The sequence below is a fragment of the Artibeus jamaicensis genome, unplaced genomic scaffold (genome assembly GCF_021234435.1).
Source record: "Artibeus jamaicensis isolate MK-2021 breed Jamaican fruit bat unplaced genomic scaffold, CSHL_Jam_final contig_497, whole genome shotgun sequence".
NCBI lineage: Eukaryota > Metazoa > Chordata > Mammalia > Chiroptera > Phyllostomidae > Artibeus > Artibeus jamaicensis.
In genome coordinates this window covers 8784982-8812941 of record NW_026521863.1, presented here as the reverse complement: position 1 = coordinate 8812941, position 27960 = coordinate 8784982, and the positions used below count along the sequence as shown (strand labels likewise).

Genomic DNA, 27960 nt, shown 5'->3' with positions numbered 1-27960 from the left:
TGAGAGAAACAGACAGACATTGGTTAGTTGTTCCACTCATTTGGGCATTCGTTGGTTGATTCTTTTTTTTTTTAAGATTTTATTTATTTATCTTTAGAAAGGAAGGGAAGGAGAGAAGGAGAGAAATATCAGTGTATGGTTGCCTCTCGTGAGTCCCCTGCTGGGAACTGGCCTGCAACCCAGGCACATGCCCTGATTGGGAATTGAACCCGCAGCCATGGCACGTTGGAATGAAGCTTAAACCAAATGAACTACCCAGCCAGGACTGAGTTTTGTTTAATGAGATTTTAATAGGATTTCTTAACATTAAGCCTACTTAACATCATTACCATTTTATTAGCTCCTCATAGTAATTAATGCTGTACCTTAAATCTCTCTATAGTAACCACTTTGTGAACTTGGAATTGTGAATTTAAAGGGAGTATCATTAGAAATAGAACCCATATTTATTTGAGAAATTTCAGCTAATGTGGTTTATGGGGATTTGTTACGTAGAGGATTTATAAATGAATTATTTTTCCTCTTCTCATTTGCCCATTTGACAGTTAGTAGCAGTCCTGAAATTAAGAGGAGGTCAATTTGACATGTTTCATTTTGATGCTTATAAAAGACATAGGAAAGAACTGAAATTAAATAAAGATTATTTGGACCCCAGGGAAAATTTAAACAAAAGAGTTATTTTTATATATGTGTGTATATGTGTTTACATGTATGTGTTTTGTTTTCTTATGGAGAGTTACTTCATTTCCTTTTGGTTTCAGAACAGGGTAGCTGAAGACCATTACAGTCCCATTGTGCGTTGTAACTGTAGGCGTATTTTAAGTTTGCGGTTCCATAGTTGGCTTCCCTATTTACGTCCATGTTTACAATTGCTTTCCGGAAATTACAAATTTTAGATCCGAAAGGCTTGTGGATAGTATATCATTTAACAGACTCATTTTATGGATGAGGAATCAAGTTTCTGAGAAAACTTGCTCAGAATCACAGCTTATCAGAGGCATATGCTCAGTGGCCAAATTAGAAGAAAAATCTGCTCTCTGTGTCTCAGTTCTTTCTCGTTTTCATTTTTTCCATATGGAACTTTTGAATGAGATTTTGACAGTGTTTGTGTGTGTTGGATGGAGGTGGAGGAGGAGTGGGAATTGGTGATTGTTAGTAGATTATAATCATCTCCTGGTTAACCCTGAGCCAGAAGAAGGAGCACACTACTGTACTGCCACTTCTGTTCATAAAATAGGTTGCCCTAGGACAACATACAGTCTTTGGCAGGGAGTATTGTACAGTAACATCCACTTGGTCGGCAGTTTTCTAACAACTCAGAAAAACAGCCTTTGAGTACAAAGCTCATGTGTCTTGCTCTTTTTTGTAGGAGTGCAGTTACTCATATGCTTGCATCCTAGCATGTTTTAATATTCACATCGCTGTAACGGTGGCTACTTTGTAACTATATCCTTTAGGTTTTCATAGATTACTATTTAAAATGCTCCTGGTACCGGTATGTTAAAGCATGATAGGGCAACAGAATTAATGTGGTTGCTGTCAAAGTAAGATGTTACAGATTACAGTTGGCAAGAAAGAGGATAGTTGTTTCACCATTTAAAAAATGGGATTAGCCCTGGCTGGTGTAGCTCAGTGGACTGAGTGCGGGCCTGTGAACCAAAGGATCATGGTTCGATTCCCAGTCAGGGCACGTGCCTGGGTTGCAGGCCAGTTCCCAGGAGGGGACGCAGGAGAGGCAACCATACATTGTTATTTCTGTCCCTCTCTCCTTCCCTTCCTCTCTAAAGATAAATAAATAAAATCTTTAAAAAATGGGATTAGATAGGATGAGCTCTAGGATGTCTTAAATGTTAACAGTAATAAACAAATTTTCCTAAAGTTTTAGTTTACTCACTTTTTTAAAGGAACATATTTATCTGTTTTTTGTTTGCTTTTCTTAAAGATTTTATTTATTTTTAGAGAGAGGGAGGGAAAAATAGGGAGAAAGATGTCATTATGTGGTTGCCTCTTGCCCACCTTCTACTGGGGACCTGGTCTGCAACCCAGGTGTGTGCCCCAGACTGGGAATAGAACCAGTGACCCATTGGTTCACAGGCCGGCACTCAGTCTACTGAGCCACACTAGCCAGAGCTAATTTACTCATTTTAAATTAGGGATAATGATGCCTTCTTTGACTACCTTTCAGAATTGATTTAAATATTTAAAATAGTGGCTGCTTTTAAAATAATTTAAAAAATTGGTTTGAATATATAAAATTACAAAGTAACTTCATAAAGCATTTGGAAAGCTAAAGGTTACTGGTTCTAATATCCTTAGCTTTTTAAAATGGTTTTTTTTTCTAAAATAGTTTTTTTTTTAGAGAAAACTGGAGAATATGAAGGATAGATAGTTTAAAAAAGGCCACAATTGGGAACTTTTAGTGTCATTGTGAAAAATCTGTCACCCTATAAAATATCTCCATATTATAAGATACTTTATTACTGGGTAAAAGTTAAGGAGATCATGAGTATAAAAAATACTAGATTACATTCAGCGTATTTTCCAAGTTGGAGGATTTTTTTGAGCAACAGGAAGTAACAAAATACCATGATGTATTTTTGACCAATGATCTTACTGGTTGACATTTTTAAGAATTTCAATGTTTTACTAAAGTCAGCAAGACTTTTAAGAAAATCAGTTTTAAACAGTTATGAGGAAGATAGGTTTGCTTCAGAATGTAGAGTTTAAAGTATCTAGTTCATTCACATATTTACAACATTTATATATTTTTATATATATGTGTGTATAGAAATGCTTGAGGGCAGCCTACTGGCCTTTTTAACAGTGGTTATTTCTTAAGAGAGCAGTAGGTGAGTAGGGTGCAATGAATGAAAGCTTTTAATATTTAGAATTTTTCACACTCAGCATTTATTACCATACTACTTTCGTAATATTTCCCCAAACCTAAAATATTATGTGTCTTAGCTTTTGGGAGAAGGATGGAGTTGGCCTATTTTAATATTTTGATTAAATATTAAACTAAACAATTAAATTGTTTTTAGAGAAAGTGAGTTTCTTTATTAAGGGTTGGAAATCTCTAAAACCTGGTTGAGAATTGCTAAAATTCATATTTAAATAGAATTCATTTAGCTGTTACTTGATCAGTAGACATACTAAGCTTTATAATCTGATGTCTTTTGCTTACCATCCTCTTGGTTATTAGTTTGTTTGATGCTATTAAATGGTGTGTGTCCAGGTATCGACCATCTTACTCAGTGATCCAACTGTGTGTGTTTATGTTTAGTTGGTTGCTACCTGGTGGACTTTTTTGCCTTGTGTTTGGAAAATGTGTGTCTTGGTAGCCAGAAAAACTGGGTTTGAGACATGGTTTTGTAACTCATTCCAGTTTGAATTTAGTTAAGTTAGCCTAAGCATCTATAAAGTGAGAATAATAAACATTAGTCTTACAGGCCATTCTGAAAGTAAAAATGACATAGCATCTGTGACAGTACTTAATAATCGACAAAGTGCCATAGAGCTGAAAAATAATATTTATTACTCCTTTATTATGCTACTGTGTCTCTCTTTTTAGTCTTTGTATCTTATTTCGGAAATAATTTTACCCTAAAGCCTAGTAAGCTCTACTTTCTCTCTGGTATTTGGTTTTCATTACAGTGGAACCTCGGTTCTTGAACTTCATTCATTCCAAAAACCTTTGAGAAGCATTTTGAGAACCAAATCTCTTTTGTCCCTAGAGCCACGTGACCGATCATATAGGTATCGGCGTGAAAGGGTTGTCAGGTAGACAGACAATTGAGACCTGAAGTTTTGTTAGACAATCGAGACATTTCTTCTTTGAACAACTTGGTTGAGAACTGAGTTGAGAACCAAGACGTTCGAGACCTGAATCTGTTTCATTCTGTGTTTCTTTGACTGTCGTCTCTTCAGGCATGACTTGTATTTTTGTTTTTCTGTTCTGGGATTCAGTCTCCTATCTTCTAGGTATTTTGTGTATATGTGCTCATGAAATAGTATTCTAATCATCTCAAATCTCAACTTGTCTTTTTTACACAAGTGTTTTACTTTTAGACTTTCTGTATTGTCAGCAGTAAAATCGTGTTCCCAGACACTCAGACTTTAAAACTTGGAATTTTCATGGGTATCTGTCTTTTGTCTCTCTATTTTCAGTCACGAAACCAATGAATTATATTTTTTAATGTTTTGTATTTTTTATTTCATTTTAATTTTTAATATTAAATAATAAAAATAATATTAATGCTTTAGCCTCCGTCCTCATCACTTCTCCCTTGGTTTAAATATGCTCATCATATACATTGCTTATTTACAACACTAGGAAACACAAAGATTAATTGTGCAAAGCTGTGCCCTGTATGTTCCCATCTGTGTGTCTTGTTTTGGGTACGCTGATTCTTTAGGAGAAAAGCACAGCATTCTGTTGAGACTGTAGTGCTCTCTCCCACTGGGAAATGTCGCTTCTCCAGTCCTTTCTGTAAATGACTGTTTGTAAAGAGAGATTCACTGATGAGTATGTTACGAATGTAAGTGGTGTGAAGGCAGAATCACAGCTGTAACAGCAATGCTGTCTTTTTCCAGGCAGTACATTTATTGTACTTCCGTTTTCTTCATATTTAAAGCATTACTTGTTTCCAAAGATGCACATTTTATTGTATTTGTCTGAATAGCTCTCACAGAAGCATTTTTAAATTTTGGTACTAAATTGTGACGTGTGTGCACCCTGGTTGGGTGGCTCAGTTGGTTAGAGTGTCATTCCATATACCAAAGGCTACATACAGGTTTGATTCCCAGTCAGGACATGTGCCTAGGTTATGGGTTCAATCCCCTGTCTGGCACCTACAGTGAGATACTTAATCAGTGTTTTTTTAATCACATTGCTGTTTCTTTCTCTCTCTCTCTCTCTCTCTCTCTCTCTCCCCCCTCCCTTCCTCCCTCCCTCCCTTCCTTCTTCTTCTCTCCCCCTTCCTCCCCTTCTCCCCAGACTCTCTCTCTAAAATCAGTGAAAATGTATCCTTGGGTGAGGATTAAAAAAAGTTAGGACATGTTCTCATTTTTCACAAGGCCAAGTCTTAAGGCCTTCATGGATTACCCTGTGTTTAAGTACCACTTAGTATGTTGTTCCTCTGTGAAATGCCACATGGGAACATGAGAGGAGAAAACAGAGATATAGATCCACCAACAGTTAATTGTTTTCCCACACATCAACTTTTTAATATACACACTTGTTTTTGCATTTAATTTTTACATATACAGTATAAAGTTATAATTATTGCATATATTTTATATTTGTCATGTAACACACTAGACATTTTCTTATTTGTATATTAGTAACGTGTATCAGGATAACGATCTCTTAGTATACCTTAAAAAAATTTCTTCCTGGACTTAAAAAAAACCCTCATATAATGTTATGTCAAAATAATCAGGATTATGACTAGTTGCTTAAAATATTCAAAATCACTAGTAAAAATTTTATACTTGTGTTTAGCAAGATGCTACATTTTTCTTCCAGATACTGTAATTTTTTTCAGTATCTAAAATTTTTTTTAGTTCTAAAATTTTCATTTTTTTGGTCGTTTCTCTTTTTTTGCTGAAAACTTCTTTGCATTTTATTAAAGACTTTTTCTCCTTTACTTTATAAGAGGATGATTATAACTCTAAAGTCTTTGTCTGATAATTCCAACATCAGCGTTGTCTTGGGGTTGGCATTTGTTATCTTTTCCCTTGAACAGTGGGGGCAGATTTTCTGAGAGAGAGAGAGGAGATCAAGTAAGTTTCGGTTGATCTGCTGGAGGTTTTTAGTATTGGAGGACTTGACTAAGTCCTCGGAAGACTGCTGACATTGGTTTAGCAGGCTTTCAGTTTGGTGAGTAGGGTTCAGGATGCAGGCTCCGCCTTTTTGTAGTGGTTCCCGTGTCACTTCAATGTTCAAAGCATTCGTTTTGGTATTTAGGTGTATGTGCGCCTGGCACGCGTGCCACTCCAGGATCAGTTTCTAGGCATTGGGTTTACACAGGTTTCAGTTCTCAGAGTCTTTGCTGGGCTTCCAGAAACGACCTCAGGACTTAAGTTAGTTCATACGCAGAATGAAGGGATCTTTTCCAGCTCTCTCTGGGTTTCCCCATACTATGTCCAGGTCCCAGGGCCTCCCCCCCCCCCCCCCCCCTTTTTTTTTTTCCTGTTTCTCTGGCCAGAAAGCATGTTTTTTCCCAGGTTTAGCCTTCAGAGTGAAATGGCAAGAGAGAAGAGAGAAAAAAATGCAGACTGCTTATCATATATTTTTGGATAATTAGGGCCCCTTTTCCTGGTTCCTCTTTCTGGAGATGGTGGTTCTCGTGGGGTTTTAGGTGCTGTGTGGCAACAGTGGCCATCCTCCAAGGCTCAGAAGAGCTGGGAAGAGAAGGGAGAGGAGAATAAAGGAGGGTCTTCTCCCCCACAGCATGAAGGAGTCCTTTTGGCTACACAAAGGGGGTTTCCTCAAGTGGTTTTTTGCTTCTGGTACTGGCCAGCTGTCCCGTTCGGCCAGCTCTGGGATCAAAGCCCAGAGATAATAGAGGAACACAAAACACTATGAAATTTACCTCAGCACGCAGACACAGCACCGCCTGCCCCCCATCACCGGTCTTTATCCAGGCTTGACTCTAGTTTCCAGTTGGCTCGCTGTTCCACTTTTCAGGCTGCAGGTAGTTGCGTGTTGTAGTTTGGCGGTGTAGTTGTAATCAGTAAAAGAGGGGGCTCTTGGCGGACTCCATCTCGGCTCACTGTGACTCCTGTGTACTTTTTTTTAAAGAGTATTTCTCAGCCGCTTTACTCCAAGGATTTGGAAATGATGTAAATTTGTGCATTGAATTAAAGGACCATGCAAATATGTTTTTATGGCTTAAACTTAAGTTTTTAAAATTTTGGGGGGGGGTGGAGGAGAGTTGATTACAGTTTTTCTTTGTTATTGACACAGTTTTAAACTATAACTTAGATTCTTGAATAATTTCCTTTTTAAAATATTAAAAACTGTAATTAGCCTTACATACCTGCCATGCTTGAGAAATGGGATATTCTGCTTAATAATAGAAAATGTTAATTGTTTATGTGCAGACAAATGTGTATTGCCCACAGGAAAGGGTAATTGGTTATAAAGCAGCTGAATATTTGTATTTGTCATCATCTTGTTAGCACTTAACATATGTCAAGTTCTGGCATCATTTCTTTTTTTTTTTTTCCCTCTCTCTTTAACTAGAGAATTTCTTTTTCTTCCCTCAAAACTTGTTGTATAGGTTTGATCTTACTAGACTGTTTGCTTACTTCAGATTTATAGTTTTAAGGAAACAGACATCATTTCCCCATATGTCCTTGTACTTTCAGAGGGGATTCTGGATTTGAGATTCTGAAGATGTACATACAGTTTTGTGTACTCTTCACCAAATAACATCGTTTATTACCTTCATTGTGTACTTCACTACATACTCTGCAGACTGTACTGGTTTATTAGAATGGCATCTGTCTCCAGGAGCACCCCGTCTGTTCCATGACGACAGAGACCTATTTGAAATGAGCGATGGATTGTTGGATTATAGATAATTTTCACTTTCTGTGGTTTGTGCTGTATTGTGGTTCCCAATTTTTCTGTGCTAAAATATTTTTATAACTAGAAAAAAACAGTATACTCCCCCCCCCCCCAAAAAAAAGACCATTATTTCTGTGTTCACTCAATGGTTTTCTCTTAGGCATTTCCGATTTTGTGTGCTTTGGTGTTTGCAATTACATATGACAAGTTTTTGTTTGTTTTGTTTATGTTTCAAAAATGCATTTGAAACTTTGTTCTGTTTAGTTAGTATAAATTGGGAACTGTGCCTTTGTTAAAAGCCTGATGCGATGTAAGGGGGGGGTCCTTGCTGTAACATATGCTTTAGGCCAATTGCTCTTTAAAAAGTTGTGATTGCTCAACAATATTGCTACTTCAGTAGAAGTTAACTCACATTTGTATTTTTAGTTTTATTTCAAACATTTTTTAATTTAAAGAAATTTAATTTAATAATCTCAGGGAAAAAGTCTCTATTATTGTTTTAGAGCAGCAGTCCCTAACTTTTTTGGTACCAGCGACTGATTTTGTGGAAAATAGCTTTTCCACGGACTGGGGGTGGGGTGGTTTGGGGGTGATCCAGGCACATTACATTTATTGTGCACTTTGTTTCTATTATTATTATGTTGTAATATATAATGAAATAATCACACAACTCACCATAACGCAGAACAGTGAGGACCCCCCCCCCCCGGGCTCTTCTCCCTTCAGGGAAGGAGACGGTCCTGCTGGAGGTGGCGGGAGACACGGCACCGAGTGTGCTGCTCCTGCCAGGCCCTGTTCTGTGGTCTCGTTTGGGCTGGAAATAAAAGCAGGCTTTTCAGTGCTTTTGTGGCGTCTCAGGGTATTTTGACTTGACTGACTGACTGACTTATTTTTGCCTGCTACAATCTTTTATTTGGGTTTTTTCCTTTAAGGCCACTGAAAACCTGCAGGTAGCTAAGGCAATTAATTCTCATAATAAAAATATCCCGCCCACATCAGAGTCCACGGTGAGCATGTGGTGCATCACGTTCGATTCCACGGGTGCATTTTCTCGTGAGTCTGTGGGGTCATGATGAATTTTGTGATGAAATATTAGCTTCTCACAGACAGCCTCCTTGGTCCCTAAACTCTGTGCTGCTTCACTGGGCTCCCTGAAGAAGGAAGGTCGGACATGCGTTCAATGAGCAGCTTTGCGCTCTCGTGATGTGTATTCTTGTAATAATATGTAGGTCTTGTTGGCCTCGTGGTAGAGTCTTGTTCCATTCATCCTGATGAGCACTCCATCAATTCTCAATACCCCCCCCCCAAAAAAAAAAAAAGAAAAACTGCAGGAGCAGGAAAAAGCTGTAAGTCATTACTCTAATTTTCACATGTAGATTTCAAACTCCATGATCATGAAGTTCATCCTCAAACAGGAGAGCTTCAAAGCACTTAATCTGTTCTCTGGCTTTCGATTTCTTTGTATCTATATGATCTCTTGTATAGGTACAACCCTTAACTTGAGTGTTTCTCCAAGTTACAGTCCCTTACAACCTGTGTATAGGTCCAGCCATATGGTTTGATGACCTCCTTGGAGTGTTCCAGCTTTCCTGCCACTCTCCTCACAGGCCCCTTTGAGCAGTCCTTTGTAGTTGTCTATGTATCTTACAGCATCTGTAGCACAGAACTCGATCCCAAAGCCAGGACAGTGCTGGATTCTTAAAAATGTGTACTCTAAACATCATTTCGGGGAGGGATGGCATATGCAGTTTATCAGCTAACTTCTCCTTGCCCTCCTTGGCAGCCATCAGCTTCCAGGGCCTGAAGGAGAAGTCCTGGTGACTGCTCTGGAAGTTGTGGGTCCTCATGGCTGAGGCGGGGTCCCTGTGGGCCACATGGGCAGGACAGGATGGAGCGGCGGTGGATACCCGTTCCCCTGCTCGCTGCAGCCCAGCCTTGACTTTAACCCGCACACCACCTGCTGTGTGGCCCTGTCCTAAAAGGCCAAGGACCACTGTAGATTAATGGCCTGGGGTTTAGGGACCCCTTTTTAGACTGTACTTTTCTTAATGTTGAATCTGATACAGTTAATCCTGATGTTATTTTCTGGTTACATTTATGTGAAGGGCATCTGATTTTGTATGTTACTTTGTTACATGTTTAGATTGTCTTAATGTTTTATATTGTCTTAATATTTTATATTGTAATCTCATGCCAAAAATAATGTGGAAGATGGTGCTATGTGGGAAAGGATAATTTGTATATTATGGAGTGAAAAACTTTGGATATAGAGAATAGTAACTAGTTTTTGGTTTGTTGAAGTATAACATGTAATAAGGTATGTTGGTTCTCAGATATTAAAATTGGTGAATAATATATTTTTTTAAAAAGAGAGTTGGCTGACATTGATTAATAACATAATTTTCAGGTGCACGTTATAACTTGATACTGTGCACTCTGTTGTGTGCTTACCATCTGTTGCCCTCTGGTTGACCCTCTTTACTCACCCTACCCCCTTCATCCCTGGTAACCGCCATTCTGTTCTCTCTATGAGTTTTGGTTTGTTTGTCCGTTTGTAATTTTTCTGTTTGATGTTCCACATAAGGGTGAGATCCTGCAGTTTTTGTCCTTTTCCATATGACTTATTTCAGTTAGAGTAATATTCTCGAGATCAGTCTGTTACTGCAGATGACAACATTTTATCTTTTCTAGGGCCCAAGTAGTAGTCCATTATGTACCATCCAGTCATCTGTTGAAGGACATGTAGGTTGTTGCTATGTCTTGGCTCTTGTAACTAATGTAATGAACATGGGCTGCATACATCTTTGTGAGTAAGTGTTTTTTATATTTTTCAGGTAAATATAATGTGCTCTTTAAAATTCCTTTATCTGTGAACAAGTCTTACTTATGTGAAAAATTCTGAATTTCTAGTTCTTTTTAACTTATTTATGAAAAAGCAGAGAAATGTTTTATTTTAAATTTTAATTTCTACTTTGAATTATAAAAATAATTTTCACAAAAGTACTTATGAAAATTTAAAAACCTACATAGTCAGCCCTGGCCCGGTGGCTTAGTTGGCTCAGTTGGCTCAGTTAGTTGGAGCATCTTCCCGTACACCAGAAGGTTGCAGGTTTGATTCCTGGTCAGGGCACACACCTAGGTTGTGAGTTTGATACCTGGTCAGGCTGTGTGTGGGAGGCATCCAGTGGATGTTTCTCTCTCACGTTGATGTTACTCTCTCTGTCTCTCCCACTTCCTTTGCAGTCTAAAATCAATAAACATGTCTTTGGGTGAAGGTTAAAATGATGATGAATATAATAATGATAAAAATCTATATAGTCAGGTTAAAAAGTGAAAAATCAGTTGCTGTTTTGTTCTGCTTTATTAGTTTTCTGTTGCTGTGTAATATATTACCACAAACTTAGCTTGTGGCTTAAACGCCGTATTTTTTTTTTTTTTTAAGATTTTATTTATCTTTAGAGGGGAAGGGAAGGAGAGAGGGAGAGTAACATCAATGTGTAGTTGCCTCTCGGGCGTCCCCTGCTGGGAACTGGCCTGCAACCCAGGCATGTGCCCCAACTGGGAATCGAACCGCGGTTGTCTGGCTCCCAGAGCAATCCACTGAGCTACACCAGCCAGGGCTTCAACACCATCTGTTTATTTCGCCATTTCCGTGGCCAGGACTCAGTCACTGGTTGGCCAGGGCCTCTGCAGGTGGTCTCCCAGGCGGCAGGGTGTAGGCCAGTAGCACTCGCATCCGAGGCACGGGCTCGTCTTTCAGGCTCACTGAGGGTTTTCGCTGAATACAGTTCTTGGCTGTTGCAGGACTGACGTCTTTGTTTAGTTTGCAGGCTGTGGCTGGATGTTGTTCGCAGGTCCTAACAGCCCCCTCAGGTCATTGTAGCCACGCGGCTCCTCCCAGATGTGTCCTCACGTGGCAGTGAGAGTTTTCTGGTGTATCTTCTTATAAGGACACTAATCCTATGGGTTCAAGTCTCAAGTCTCCCCACCTCATGACCTCATTGCACCTTAATACCTCCATAAAGGCCCCACTCCCAAAACAGGCACGTTAGGGTGGGGTTGCTAACATAAATTTGGGGGGCTGTTGTTGGCAGCTGGAGTTAGAACAGGAGTGTATTAAAATATAATTACGTTTTTAAAGGTAACATGCATATAATATGTGTCTACATTTTTTTTTAAGTACAAAAGATATTTTATTGGGCCCTGACTGGTATGGCTGACTTGGTTGGTCATCATCCTGCAACGGGAAATTTTGCCAGTTCGATTCCTGGTCAGGCCTCATAGTCAGTCACATTGATGTTTCTCTCTTTCTCCCTCCTTTCCCCTCTCTCTTAAAAAAATGACTTTTAGCCTGGCTGGTGTAGCTCAGTGGATTGAGCACGGACCTGTGAAGCAAAGGGTCGCCGGTTCAATTCCCAGTCAGGGCGCATGCCTGGGTTGCAGGCCAGGTCCCCAGTCGGGGGCCCATGAGAGGCAACCACACAATTATGTTTCTCTCCCACTCTTTCTCCCTCCTGTCCCCTCTCTCTAAAAATAGATAAATAAAATATTTTTTAAAATGATTTTTATTGGAGGCTCTTTCTTCTCACTGTAAAGAGAACAGTGTTTTAGTTCTTCTGATGATTACCTTCACATTACAGTATTAAACAGGATTTTTACACCCGTTTCTTGAATGGTCCGTTTTAACATTATTTGTTGGCTTTTTTTCAACAATAGATGAAGCATTAATTCACATTGTGTGGGTCATGTCCTCTGTAAGACCTTGATTTGAGTGGTGGCCATCTGGAATTCTGCCGGACCAATTATTTTTCTCTTTGGTTATATCTTCTTTTGTGTGTTAGGTGGCTTAAGTATCCTTTTGTGTTTCATCAGTCGCCAATCTTTACCACATTTCCTTTTTTCTGGAAATCTGTGACATTTTGTCTGCTGACTCTACTTCCTCCCCATTCTGCTTTTCATTGTGAGTTGGTACACCTTTTAAAATTTTTATTTCTTTATTGTCCTCCCAACAGGAAAAAGAAAAGACAAATGTCTATAGTTAGCATGCTATCCTGAATTGAAAGTGTCAAGATTGTATTGGTTCCAGGAACTTTTGTGATTTCTGATTTTCTGATTTCTTTGGAGATTTGAGGGACCCTGACTAGTACTCTCAGGATGCTAAAGGACCACTGTTGGAAAAATGGATTGTGTTGATTACTACTTTAGTTATTTTAGGTTCACACTTAAAGATAGTTCCGTTGGTCATAGAACCAGCAACATGGAAGGCTAAAGACTAGTCTGTAAATGAGAAGATTTCACCCACATTTAATGCTTCTTTAGGGTATGTCAGATAATAAGTTCTTTGTTGGTCTCTTCTAAGGCGATAATAGTATTTGTTTAATAGTGCTCAAATGGGGAAAGGCACTGATTTTTTTTACTTAAAGAGTTTACTTGAAGTAACAAGGAATGGAATACATTTTGTTGAGTTTGGGGTAATGGCCTCACTGGGTACATAGATGAGGGAAGTCATGAGTATGCTTTCCAGGAAGAATGAGACTGCAGTATTTATCTCTCCCAAGTAGTGCACGTTTTTAGAATTGAGAAGTATTGCCCCAATTCAGTGATTGGCCTGCTTTTGTAAAACAGTTTTCATGGAACACTCCCTGCCCACATATATACAGCTTGTCTGTGGCTGCTTTCTTGCTAAGGGGCTAGAGATAAGTAGTGTAATAGAGATCACGTGGCCGCAGAAGCCCAAAATATTTACTGTGACGACCCTTGCCTGGTCAGTGATCAACAAGCTTAAAAATCTTTATTAGAAATGAAAGGGGTTTTGTTGTTGTTGGAGTAGCTGCCAGCATCTGGGATACCTCAGTTTTAGGTAAAGGATTCCTCAAATCTTGATTTGATTTGAAGAAGTTGTTTTCAGATCTAAAAATATGCATTTGATACTGTGCCTACAGGTGATAGTATAGAAATTTAAAATGTTACTAGTTCAAAGAGCACTTTTCAGTGTATCTTTGGGAAGTTAAAACATAAAGAATGGATTAATTAGGCTGAAAACTCAGGCTGTTGATTACTGTTTTTCCTTTAAATTGGTAGGTCTTGAGTAGCCAAAGGAATGGGCAGGTCAAGACTGGGACTTTATTTTGATCGCTGGGGTCAGCTGTATGTGTTTTTATAAGTAAAGATTTGTTCACATGGTATGAGGGGGAAAAACTTGGACTTAGGAAGTAGAGTGTAGTCATAGCAGGCATCAAAAGCCCTAGTGAAATTAAAATAGTCTTAATTGAGGGAATAATTTGACGGAAAAAACTAGCTGGGTCAGCAGCCACTTTAGACTCTGGAAAACATGGTAGCAGGGATTCAGACTCCAAGAAATACCAGTAGAAGGAGGGATTAAAACTTATACAAGAGAAAACTGAGTATGCAGAAAGCCCAAGCCTTGAGAGCGAGCAGCCGCGGTCTTCTCACTCAAGCGTAGAGATGAGAGTCATCAGAGAAAGGAAAAGGAAGGTCCCCGAGTCAACTATTCGTCTTCTCCAGCATTTTCCAGTGTAAAACCATGGTGTGTTCTCTATCCCAGATCGAATTTTAAGGATACAGAGAGAATTACGTTCCCCGTTTCAGGTGGCAGATTGATACATTTGACTAGCATGAAGATTGGAATGAAGCGTTGGTACTTCCTGATGGCAATGCCATTGCAGTGCTAATAAGTTATGAGCTGGATAATAATGGTTTATTATTGAACACTGGCTCTCAGACATCGTGTCATGATCTGATTAAACATAATAAGGTCATGTGTCTTTACATCGTATCATTACAGAAGTTTTTAAAAGCTTTAAATGGGCTAGAAGCATATTTCCTCTCTTTAGTCTTTTTCCAAAATACTGAATGTTATAGTGACATTCATAAAAATTCTCAGCAAATAGCCTTTGATGGAGGTCCTAGATGATTTGAGTTTGATGCTAAGGGTTGAGCAGCAGTGGAATATATAGAAACTTCAATTTGGACATGGAAATAGGATAGAAGGAGAACTGGATGATGACAAGCTCTCTCTGATGTCACGTGCTGGGCTCATACTAGTTCATTAGATATGTAAATTTATACTCCACCTACTTCAAAAAGAGCTTGGAGGCATCCTAGTAAGGTACAAGTCATAGTCGAACATAGATTTTACTTTTGCATACAACACAGCTACTTAACTGTGTTAGAGAAGTAGATATTAGTAGCGATCTGAGATATATATTTATACTAGTAAACATCAGCAAGGTCCCGAGAAGCCAGTGCACAAGAAGGGGAACACATTACATCATTACTTTTCAATAAAAAATAGACACATGGGAATTAGCTTAGTCATTCTTCTGTTTCTGAATTTAAGGAAAATATATTTTGTGAATTCTTGGATAAGGGACTTTTTTGGGTAGAGATAATTAACAGGTTGGTAAAATCATTTTTTAAAAGTCAGTCTTTATAAGTTAAGAACTTAACATTAAATTTTAGTTCAGGCATTTGGCAAGGAATTAGATGACATCATCTATGCCTGTATCCTGATGATCAAATTTAACAAAGACATGATACTTCAGAGAGTCTAGAGAAATCATGGAAGCAGTATATGAAATGATCCTTTGAAAAGTGCTGAGTCACTCAGTATTTCTCTGAGTAGGACCTTAAGTTTCTACCATAGATGCATTTTTGAAAGGGGTTCTCAGATGAGAGCTGACATTTCAGACTGTTGAAAATATTTGACAAGTCTAAATTATATTTTCCCTACCTCATCACTCCCCACAATCTTCCCTTCTCCCCTGGCTGCCCCTCTACTCTCCCTCCCCCCAAAAAAGGAAAGCAGGCAAAGCTTTGGTCTGCTAGTGTATGAACTAATGCTTGATTGACACTTCAAGGCTTGCTACAGAAAAATGAGAAATCATGTATTGTCAACCATAGGAAGAACTTGATACATCTTCCTTGTCCTAGTAATATGAGTTACTATAGAGAGGACCTTCAGGTAGCTGTGTGAAGAAATGTTTGATCCATCCTTTAAATATTTTATTTATTTATTTTTAGAGAGAGGGGAAGGGAAGGAGAAAGAGTGGGAGAGAAACATCAATGTGTGGTTGCCTCTCATGAGTCCCCTGCTGGGAACTGGCCTGCAACCCAGGCATGTGCCCTGACTGGGAATCGAACCGCAATACTCTGATTCCCAGGCCCGCGCTCAATCCACTGAGCTACACCAGCCAGGGCTGATCCATCCTTTAATATCATTCATTTAAATGGAGAATACCTACCAACGAGAAGGATTTTAACTTTAACAATGGCTAACAGTTTTGAGCTACTTTATTGTGTTCTGAAAAAAAGGTTTATATGTAATGTTTTTGTGAAATCAGTATTATTTTTATTTTGTAGATGAGAATACTAAGCTTCAGGGCTTTAGCAACTTGTAACGAGATGACTTAGTTGGAATTCAAATGCAGGTCCTACTGTAAAGCTTGCACAATGCTGCATCTTGTATGCATTTGTTCATTTTAACTTATTCTTAATATCTGTTCTCTACTGTACACAGAGAATAAAGTGTGGAGCAAAGGAAAAAATCTAAACAGAGTCAAGGTTTTATTTTTAGAACTTTTTCTCTAGTACACAGATGGCAGACACAAGGCCCGTGGGCCAAATCCGGTCTCTCCACCTTGTTTTATCAGTCCTGGCACCTTGTTTCTACCCGGTGGCAGTGCCGAGCTCTCACTTAACTGTTAAGGAGTAGTTACATTTGTACAGTCCTAAAATTACATTCAGCCCTTTGAAGACAACCATGAGGCTGCTCTGGCCCCCAGTGAAAATGAGTTTGACACCCCTGCTCTAGTAGAAGAGGGCAGGAGTGGATCTCAGGTGGGTGGCAGCCTGGGACTAAGAAATTCTTTGCTTTATTTTTGTACCTGGTGAGTAGACTGGCATGGGAGTAGGAATTGAGACTCTAGGTATATTAAAATTCCCTGTGAGTTTGACAAAGGTAGCTTCTTAAAGGATCCGATGAGATCCTAACCCTGGTTGGGCATTATTCAACAGGTGGACACTTTATGGACACTTAAAGGGAAGGATGTTTGTATACTGTACCAGGATTGATTTCAGCTTGGATAGCTCTCGGTGTAGAGTTAACCTCTTGTTAACTTAAACTGCATTAAGGAACTTACATCCTTTGTCTTTTATTAATACTCAGTCACTAAATCATCACATACGTAAATTACTGCAGTGAATGCTTTGAAGGTAACAGTTGAATGAAAGCATTACAAGGAGGTTTTGATTTGGTTGGGGAGGCTAGGAAGGCTTTCCTCACTAGGTGATGCTTTAACTGAGATGGACCAGTATGCTTTAGCTACTGAGGAGGCCCTGGTGGGTGGTGGTCCAGGTAGAGAACAAACACTTTTTAAAGGTCTTGTGTTAGGGAACTGGTAAAGCTCGAGTTGGGGAAAGGACTGTGAAACTGGAAAGGCAGGCAGGAGTTAGGTCAGCAGGGCCTTGTATATGTAGATTTGTGGGTTTCTGCAAAGAATGGGAGGTCATTGACCTTTTTAAGGGGTACAGAGAGTGGGTGGTGTTACCCACTTAGATTAGTTTTTGTAAAGATAGACACTCCACATCCATTTAGGTATCCTCTGGGTGAGGAAGAAGGTGATTTGGACTGTGGTTGTGGTCATGGAGGAGGGGAGGAGACAAATATGAAGCAAAGTGGATAAAAATTAATAGAATTCACTGAAGGATAGGTTATAAGAGGTGCTGGAACAAAGGCTATACAGAAAGCCTCCAAATTCTGGTTGATTAACCAACAGATTTGGTGTACATTGCTTTTATTGTCTGTACAAGTTGTTTTTGCAGTGTCGTAATGGCCAAAGCTTAGCTTCCTGACATGTACATAGTATCTTACAGCATTATTTCAAATTTGGGCATCACTGAGTACATTGCAAATTTTAAGCAGTATTTATTTAAGCTTAGTTATTTCTGTTTCCCAATCCCCCACCTTTTCTTTGTTTTCTCTGTGAGCAGTAGTATCCTTTGCTCATATGAGAAATTTTAAAACAAAATTTTTGGTGGGGAGATTATTGGTAAATATTATATCCTTTGATTTCTAAATAGTTTTATTGAGATGTAATTCACATACCATATAATGAACCAATTTAAAGTATATAATTCAGTGGTTTTTAGTACCCTTGCATAACCATCACCACATTCAATTTTAGAATATTATTTGTTACCCTCAGAAAGAAATGCAGTTCTTATTACTACTGCTCCTTTCTCCCCACCCACCATTCCCCACCCTCAGCTGTCGACAGTCACCAGTTGATTTGTTTTTTCTAGACATTTCTCGTAAGTGTAACCCTCTAACATTTTTAAAAATATGGCTTTTTCCTTAAAACTGAGCATAGTATTTTTGAGATTCCTCTATTTTGTTGCATGTATTAACTACTTCATTTCTTTTTCATGACTAATAATTTCATTGAATGGGGATAACACTCAGTTTTGATCAGTCGATGGACATTTGGGTGGTTTTCACTTTTTAAATGAGTTTTTAATAAATAATGTTTCAGTGATCATTTGTGTACATGTTTTTATGTGAACATGTATTTATAGCTCCCTTGGGTATTATATGCTTGGTCGTAGAATTGCGGGGCCATGTTATGTATTACTGTTTTACTTCTTAGTAACTGCCGAACTGTTTTCCAATGTTGCCGTACCATTTTGCATTCTCACTGGCAATGTAGAAGGGTTCCCCTTTCTCCACATTCCTAATAACACTATTTTTCAACTATAAGCAAGTGTGACTGATACGATGTAGTTCTGACTTGCATTTCCGTGGTGGCTAATAATATTGAACTTGACTTTTAAAAGAAAGACAGCACTTTGATTTCATTGAGAGTATAATATTGGAAATATTTGGTAATTTCATGTAATTGCTTTGAGGCAATTAACATTGCTGAATTTAAAATTTGGGTTTTTTTCCCCCCATTAGTTATATTCCCTGAATGACTACAAACCACCAATTTCTAAAGCAAAAATGACCCAAATTACGAAGGCAGCCATCAAAGCTATTAAGGTGAGTAATAAATTTTATTCTTGTTTTTAAAAATTAAATTATTCTGATGTTTTAGAGTTGGGTAATTGTTACAGATGGTATGTGCTCTTCGTCTTTAGAGTTAATACATGTTCATGGGGGGGAACACAAAAATAAAAATCTGTTACTACGAGCTCTCCCACCTAAAGATAAACACTTAACATTTGACAAACTTTCTTCCATAAACTTTGAGGCAATCATTTTCCCTTACTTTTCTCAGGCAGGTAAGATTTTAGATAAAGCCACATTTTGGAGAAGGTGTTTATTAACACTGCTATTTGGCACACTGACTTTACAGAATCTTAAAATCTTGAATTGAGTAAAATTTTTCTATTAGTAAAAGTTTTCTAAATAAAAGTTTTTAATGATTTTTTTTCTCACTGATTATATTGTAGATTTTAAAATGGGCCATTATGGAAACCTCATGTTGAGCCTCATGTAACTGGGACATTTGAACTGTGGTAAGAGGCTCCAGACATTGAACTGTTGCTCTGCTACAGTGGTCTCGAACACACGCTGATTCAGGGATACTAGTGGCAATCTCAGGAAAAGTCCGGACACTCTTCAGAGAAGGATACAAATGCACAAAATTTCTTGGCTTTAAGGACCTTTTATGCTTAGCCATAGACATCTGTCCAAGGGGGTCCTGTCCCCAAAGCTAAGACTCCCTGGGCTGTTAAAATTAGGAACCAGTGCTTCTTTTTAAGTATGTAGGTGTTGACCATGGATGTTTGGTGATGTTCTCCTACTCTGAATAAGGACATCGGCCAGAACCTGAAGCACTTGTTATTTTCATAAATTGTTTCTGAGTGAACAGCAGTATCTATTAAATTTAATGAGTTCCTATTTGCAGAGAATTGCCACTAGAGAAGATTTATATAATTAGATGATTTTGCAGTGTTCCAGCGGTTAAATCTTAGTTTTCAGACTATGCTCTGTAGTCATTATCTTAAAGCACTGTAGTTAATATTCCTGTATTTCTATGCAGAAAATCAAAGAAGAGACAAGGACAGTCACCAGTGAACACATTTAAGCCCGAGAATTCTTCCAAGTGATTTTTCAGAGCGCATACTAATAGGCTTGGTACAGAGTGTTTAGTCTCTTTATCTGTGCTGTTCCACACTGTGATCCGGTTCTTAGGGTCATGATCCCAAGAGTGTGTAGACCTGTATGTTAGTATTTTTATTCTGTGAACATTAGTAATTGGTGTATTTTACATAATTTTTGTTGAGCAGAAGACTATTTTTAAATTAGAAAACTTTGTAAAGCATAGTTATTTAAATAACATTATTTCCATTTTTTTTTATTATTGGAAGGCCTAAGAGAAATGAAGTAATTTGCAATAGTTAGAATAATACAGCTAGGTTTCTCTCATTCAAGAGTCTAAATATTATGATACACTGTATTTTGTTTTATTGTTAACCATTTAAAAATTTTTTAATTTTGAAAAATTCAGCTTTGTAGAGTATTTCTACACACATGTACTTTTTTCATTGAATCATTTGAGTTTCATGTTTAATTTATAATCATAGTTTAAATACTTAGATTTGAATTTCCTAAAAACAGAGACATTTCCTAACTAATCATAACATTGATCCCATGCAAGAAATTTCACTTTGATGTACTTTTATCTAATGTGCCATCCACACTTACATATTTACCATTTGCCTCAGTATTGATGTTAATAGCTGTCCCCTGCACTCCTGCTTTGTCAGGATTCAGGCAAGCTCACATACTACGTTATTTGTCCTGTCACCCACCCTTTCTGTTTTGTTGTTCCTGTTTTTGAAGAGGTCAGACTGTGTTTGCAGTACTGTATTATCTTATTTTAAACACTTGATTTAATTTTTTATTTCATCCTTACTTGAAGACATGATTATTGATTTTAGAGAGAGGGGAAGGAAAGAGAGGGAGAGAAACATCGATGTGAGAAAGAAACATTGACCGGTTCCCTCTCTTACGTGTCCGGGCCAAGCATCCGATCTGTCAACCTAGGCCTGCGCCCTGATCAGGAATCAAACCCGTGACCCTTCAGTTTACAAGACAGTAGTGCTCCAGCCAACTGAACCACGCTGGCCAGGACTTCAGTACTGTATGAAAGGGACACTCCCAAAGCCCTGGAGTTCATTTATAAATTTTGTATATTTATTCTTACGTGTTTAAGCTTCAGTCACCTTCAAAGTACTCTCCATTTGATGCAATGTACCTATCAGGACATTATTTCCACTGCTCGAACCAGTTTTTGAACTCCTCGATTTTGATGCCTTTTAGTGCTTCTGCTGTTTTTTTGTTTCACCTCTTCCACATCTGCAAAATATGTCCCTTGGAGAATTTTTATCATCCGGGGAAACAAAAAAAGAGTTGCTTGGGCAAGATTGGGTGAATAGGAGGGTTGGGCATGGGGTCATGCTGTTCTTGGTCAAACTGCTAAATATTTAGCATGTGTGGGCAGGTGTGCTTGTAAATCTCCCATCATGAAATGGGCCAATGTGTTCGCTGAGGCTGAACACAGCCTCTCACAGTGACAGCTGGTGGTCTGATCCAGATGGGTTCCCTGAACACTCACCTGGCAGAGGAAGCCTGTACTACGAGCGACCCGTCCTCCATAAGATATGTCTCGTGTTTTGGTTCCTCCTCGTGTTATTTTTAAAAAACTGCGTTTAGTACATACATAAATTGAGGCTTGAACCGCTTTTAAATCATACTTAACGATTGTGTTTTATATTGAGGTAGGGTATAATCGGTGTTTAGAGGATTATTTTCATGGGTGCTTGTTATCATGGAACACTGTCAGCAAAACCTGGATAATATGGAAGAAAGAAAGACTGTGAATTAATATCTTTCAATTAAAGTTTAGTAAGTAGTTTTACTTACTAAAGTAAGTAAAAGTTTAGTAATTACATATAGTACATAAAGTCACTAGACTCAAGAAGCACTCACTGCTAAGAAGATTTCCAGAAGAATTATTACTTAATAAATAGCACTTGGTGAGTAATTATTTAATATTACGGATATTGATTTAAAATTTTTAAGTACCTGTAAGGGCCTAATAACTTTTAAGTGGTTGTTTTAGTTTTTGACTTAACTTAAACTGCTGCATAAACTATTCTAGTAAGGAAATTTTAGCCAAGCTTAAACCTATTGTAGATCTTGATTTATTGAGTATGAGTAATACTCCTTTATTTTTTAGTTTATAAATATTGAATTTTATGATGCAGTTTAACTGAATGTTCTTCAGCTTAAGGGCATATCCCTTAAAAGCAAAATTTGTGACAATTCAAATTAGATCTTTAAATAGAAATACATCAATTATGCATTTGCATTGAGATATTAAAATTTACTAAGCAGAAATTCTACATACTTTTTGTTTAATCTACAATTTCCATTATTTTCTACTTTCAGGTTTATTCATTGTGTTGGTTCTAAAACTTAAATCTGAGTTTGCTCATAGTGATAGTAACCCATTACTGCATTTTAGTCTTTGTGCTCACTTCACCTCTGCTGATTCATTTTGACTGATCCATTAGAACTTTATACTTCTCTAGATCCCATTATGTATACTTGCAGTTCCAGTTTCTGGGAGGAGCAGAGGACATAATGCAGTTGAAAACAACTCCCTTGCTTACATTATTCATTCCATGTGTTAACTAACAGTTACTTGATTTTTCTAGTACTGCCCTAATTTAGCTGAAAACATGATATTATAGGAAATCTTTTTCTTCCACAAAAGATAATACATATCTGCCAGTGTGCTTGTCACAGATATTTTGCTATCATTGTAGCAGTTTGTGAAAATGCGCTTTCACAAAGGCTGTGACAGTTCTTGTGTGTCTGTGTTAATGCGGACACTTTGGATATACTGACCACGTACCTACAGTACTTTTAGGAATCCCTCTGCTCATTAGGCATCATAGCTCGTGAAGGTGAGTGACGTGCATGGTTGTTTCAGAATTCATGATTAATGTTCATTATTTTGATAGGTCATGGAAACTGTATTAATTCCTTTGTTTAGCAGGAAAATCCTAATCTAAGCAAACAGATTTTAACCCCATGCTTAATTTTTTTCTTTCAGTTCTATAAACATGTGGTACAGAGTGTTGAGAAATTCATTCAGAAGGTAAGTATACAGTTTTCCATATATATGCTAAATATAATTATAGATTAATGCCTTGTGCTTTTTAAAAAATTGAATACTCAAGTTGACATTGTTTGATGGACTGTTCAAAAATGATATTCCAGTTAAGAAATAAAATGAAAATGCTTTGTGGATAATTCTAAAAACAATAGTTTTCAGGCGGATGTTTTTGTTAATTTGCATGCCATTGTGATCATCTGTTCCTTGAAAAAATTGCCATCAGTATGACTTTTTTTTAAATCCTTACTGAAGATATGTTTAGAGAGGAAGAGAGAGAGGGAGAGAGGGAGAGACCTCTGTGAAAGAGCAACGTTGCTCGGTTGCCTTCTGCACACACTCTGACGAGGGGTGGAGCCCACAGCCTTCTGGTGTGTGGGACGGTGCTGCAGCCGGGTCACCTGGCCAGGCAGTGGGACTGGTTTTTACTGACATTTTAAATTCATTGCTTTTTGTAGCCTTTAAAGACATTTTCCTTTGTAATTTCAAGCTGAATGCTTAGAGAGCAGGCCTCCTTTTAGATTAGGTGGGGATAAAATTACTACCTGCCTGTCACTTCTCCTCTGCTGCTGCATTTGTCTCACCCATTAAGACATTATTTAGACGCCTTACCATGTTATGATACAGACCAGAAGTTCCATTTTCCAGGGTAAGTAGAGGGAGACAAAGTTGAAAGCTGCCATCTTGTGCGTGTCTGAGGTGACAAGATTATACTTCTTTGTCTTCTTTGTGGTCAGTGTACTGTTGGGGTCCCAGTTTGGGGCAGGAGTGCATAAGCCTTAAAAGCTACAGAATGTTGCCTAGGAAATCTCTACTGTCATTGAATTTAGACTTTCTGCTCTTCCCATGTTCACGTGCCTACTTCGAAGCAGAACCAGTTTTCAGCATCAGAGGCATAAGGCGTTAAGATTGAGCAAGGTCGCATTGTCTTTCTTAAGTGAAAGTGGACTGGGAAGGGTGCGTGAGCCAGAGTGAGGGTCCTGTCACTAGACTGGCTCGGTGACCTAGAGTAAATGAGATAGTCTTTGTGTGGTTTGGTGTTTTTCTCTTTAAAAAGCTTTTTCAATACTTAAAATATTTCTGTATTAAAACATATTTTGAGATGAACAATTAGTGAATTAAGGCTAAAAATTCACTGGGTAAAAATAAGTATGCTGTGTGTGTTAGGTAAGCCAAAGTATAAAATAAAAATGTTGGTGGTTGGAAAATGTCATCATTCTAAAGCCTTTAAAAGTCTTTTTGAAAAGGTCTGAATGTCTAGAGCAGTGCTGCTTAAACATTTTTGTGCAGAGGAGCTAGGTAGGGATTTTACGAAAATGCAGGTTTGGATGCACTAGAGTGGGGAGGGGCCGAGATTGCATTTCGGACTGTTGTTCCAAGGCAGTGCCTTTGCTTTAAGTTCTGAAACCCCAGTGTGAGTAGTAAGGGTTTAAAGGGTAAATATGAATTTATGGATTAATGTGTTTTGGCTGATTCGATTTGGGTTAAGGGTACTTTTAATTAGGTACTTCAAAATCTTAGGAGACCTTGGGTGAGCACAGTTATATTATTGTGAGATAATTATAGAGCCAGTCTGAAGAAGCTAGTCAATGTCTGAAAAAAATTTTTTTGAAGGGGTGGAATCTTCATTTATAGTGTCCTATTAATCTTTATTTATAGGGCACTGCAACGTATGAACTTCCACAGAGAACTAAGAAACCTATTGAGAGGAGCTTGTATTGTATAATTTGGAATTGTTCAAGTAAAATTTTCTTGCAAAAAGTGCTAAAATAACAAACTGTACCCACATTTAAAAAGAGTTTTTAGAGAAATGGTAAGAAAAACTTATACCAAACGTAATACACAGCAAACAAAACTTTATGCCTCAGCTACATAGTGTAAGAGACGTCCTAGGAGGGCCACCCTGAACTTGTCATATGCAACTTGGAGAGGTAGTGTCTGGAACAGCGTTTTGATCTTCTTCTTCCTCTAGCGGGGGTGTCCAACCTTTTGGTGTCTCTGGGCCACACTGGAAAAAGAAGAAGAGTTGTCTTGGGCCACACATTAAATACATGAAAGCTAACAAAAGCTGATGAGCAAAAAAAAAGGTTCTAAGTAAATTTACAATTTTGTGTTGGGCTGCATTCATAGCTGTCCTGGGCTGCATGGGGCCCATGGGCCACGGGTTGGACCCCCCTACAAGAAATGCTTCTCAGTCAAATGTATTTATTATTAATGAAGCTTTGCACTCGTTTTCATGGTTTTGTAGCACTTTAATTTTGTCCATACTGCCACATTCTTTTATCATGCTAAGCTTCCCAGTTTCATCTACTTTGCCAGCAGCCTGAAAGGCATTTGAAATGGCATCCAGAAAAATTTCGGTATCCTTCGCAGCCACGGGGTTCAGCTTCAGCAACAGCTCTGCTGTGCCGCGGTGAACAAGGTGTGCAGTCTGTTCACCTGTTTCACCGCCTGTATAGATAGTTAAGCCTGTACAGCTTCCTTTTCTGTCGCAGACTGTGCCCTAGAGAGAAGGCCAAAGAGGAGTGACATTCCTTAGTCATTGGCGGGGGGGAATTTAAATGGTTTGTCCCCCTCCTTCTCTAGCCCCCTGTTTAAATCAGCGATTCAGCAATGAGGTACTGTAATAGTACCTTAGGTTGTAAATGTATATTTTTAGTTAAACTTTATATTTTGAGATAATTGTAGATTCACATTTAATTTAATCAATAGTAGATTATAGTACAGAGTCTTAGTTAAAGGTTACTTAAAAAATACATTATCCTAGTATTTCCTGTACTCAAGGAGTTAAAATTGGAACCAGCATCAAAACTTTTTTATCAAGAAGTTTTTTAGACTCTAGAGGATGCATCAAATAGAATTTCTGTGGTCAGAGGGAAAAACGTGTAGTGTATTACCAAAACTAAAAACATACTAGGTTGCTGTATAACTACTGTTACTTTTTTTCACAAATTCAATAATCACATGTGGTTCAGCCTCAGATGTTTCACTAAGCTGTGTATAAAAATTGGAATTGTTTAGCTTTGATTATCAGACACTTCTTTTTTTGGCTTGTCATCTGCATTCTCCTGTGGTTGTGCAGTACAGGACACCATCACCTTCCATCTCGTCCTTACTGGTGTGACCGAAGTTCTGTGAGTGAGAGCAGGGAGGCCTTAGTGATTCCCCGGACGCCTCTTCCAGCGTAGGTGGTGTGGAGATAGATTTGCTCCTGTGGGATTTCCGAGGTTCCACACTTTTTGGAAAACTTGAATTGTCTGTGTCTTGAAAATGACATAGGAGTAGTTGTGTATCAAAAGAAAATCCACTTGCTCTTTTCAATTATTTTATAGTTTTAAGTTACGGAGTTTAATGCTGTTTTCTTAAGAGACACTGTGCAGAGTGGTTCGAAGTCAGTAGTGAAGATCATCTTGTAGGCCCAATTAAGAGTATTATATATGTTTAATTCTTGTTAAACCTTCCTTCCGGAGCAGTACACCCTTTATTCATGCGTTAGTTGCATTCATGAGGATTTCCAGTGCCATGTTGAAGAGCATGCTGGGAGGGACGCTCATATTTGACCGTAGCCGTCCCTGGCCAGAGCAGGCAAACTGCTAGTTTGCTGCTGCTAAGCATAATCTTAGTTGGGTTTTTTAGAGAGTCTGTGCCGCTGGACTGTGAACTTCACAGCGCTTTTCAGTTTTTTAAAATCCCTCCTCAGTGAAACGGGATGGCTGGAGTGGCCCGTTTACTCTCCCCTCACTCTCCCACCCGTGTTACCTAGGCTGTGGTTGAACTCCAGCCGGTTAGGCTCGGGCTGGTTTGTCCAGAGAGCAGACCTCGTGGAGAACGGAATGCCGCTGCTGGCCATCCCAGAGTGACCCCCTTCAGGAAGCACGAGAAGATTTTCCTCCAGCACAAACCGCGAGAACTCGCGGGGCAGCAGGTGTGACCGCCCGCGACAGCCTCTTTCCTCACTTGCTGCCGCCAGTGTCATCCAGTGCTTTGGGGTCACAGCCACATGCCCTGTTTTTGCCTTTCTGGGTTTGTTTTCTTTAACACAGACTTTTAGTAGCTGGAATTGGCGGGAACAGAGTCACTATAGAAAGCTTGTTTATATATTGAAAGTATGTGGTCCAACTCATCTAGAGGGTCTTTTGTCAGAAAACTGACTCGTGATGGTATTCAGATAACAACTTGGATAATATCAGAATGAAAGTCACACAAATAGGTTTAAAAGTGAATTTTCTCAATTTGCTATTGCTTTCCTCCCCCCAGAAGGGTTATTTCTTTATAACCTGAGAAATTGGAAATTATTACTATGTAGTTCGAAGGTTGTGTGTAGCTCAAAATTTAATACGACAGCTTTTAAAAAAATTATTCAAGGAGTAAAAAAATACCTCCTGACATCGGAAAGTCTTAAGAATTCTTGTGTTTTTCAGTAGTGCTAGAACTTGAAGAGGAAAGTACATTTCAGGATTTTCTTTACTGAGATGTATTTTTTTACCTGACTAGGTAGATATTTCTTTGACTGCATGGTAGTCAAGGGAAAATAGCTTTGGCCAGGTACATGAATCAAAGGACAAATAAGCTAGAATTTGGGGGGACTTGGGGGCAAACTATTTCAGACTTTGAAAATGATAAATTTCAACAGAGCAGTTATTTCTGAACCTTCATGTAGGTAAAACTTGAAATTTTAGTATCCAAATACACAGCAAGACTCTTGCAATAGATGCTTGCGAATTGGTGCTAAAGGTCTCTTCCTTTTCTTGATTAATAAAGATCTTAAAGAGAAGGTTCTTAAAAAGCATTTGAAGGAACATATGAAATACCCTTTTTTTCCAGATTGAAATTATTTTATCAGTTAAATATGCCATTAGAAATACGGTTTGTGTGTAGAGGGTAGAATGAACATCCTTTTCTTATTGGTACTTGAGTTTCCAAGAAGACTTTTTCAAGAACACAGTTTTGATTTGGTGCCATATATAATTTCTGGGAAATTACAGTACTTGGGTTGAAATCCCAGTTAGACCTAAAAGTCGAACCTTCTCTTTGCAGCCATAATTCTATTTTAATCAATAGTATGTTTGGGAAGCAGGTTTTATTATGCTTCTGGACATGAAGACAAACTAAAAGCAGTAACATGTTAGTAAAAGGTTTCTTTATTGTGCTCGCCTAACTAGATAAGCTAGGAAA

The 27960-nt window shown here is 38.3% G+C and overlaps 1 protein-coding gene and 1 pseudogene across 9 annotated transcripts in view; one reads left to right on the top strand and one right to left on the bottom strand.

The window, feature by feature from the left end:
- The window catches only part of SCAF8 (SR-related CTD associated factor 8), a 181915-nt gene that overhangs the window by 12831 nt on the left and 141124 nt on the right, over positions 1 to 27960 (top strand). For all 9 annotated transcript variants that reach the window (XR_008392283.1, XR_008392282.1, XR_005079671.2 and 6 more), the window contains 2 exons: positions 18552 to 18635; positions 22726 to 22770. Coding sequence is in view for 6 of the 9 variants with exons in the window: in XM_053668784.1 (XP_053524759.1) it covers positions 18552 to 18635; positions 22726 to 22770 (129 nt within the window). In the remaining 3 variants the exon portion in view is untranslated. The remainder of the gene's footprint in view (positions 1 to 18551; positions 18636 to 22725; positions 22771 to 27960) is intronic.
- LOC119034933 (TIP41-like protein) lies at positions 8547 to 9423 on the bottom strand (annotated as a pseudogene).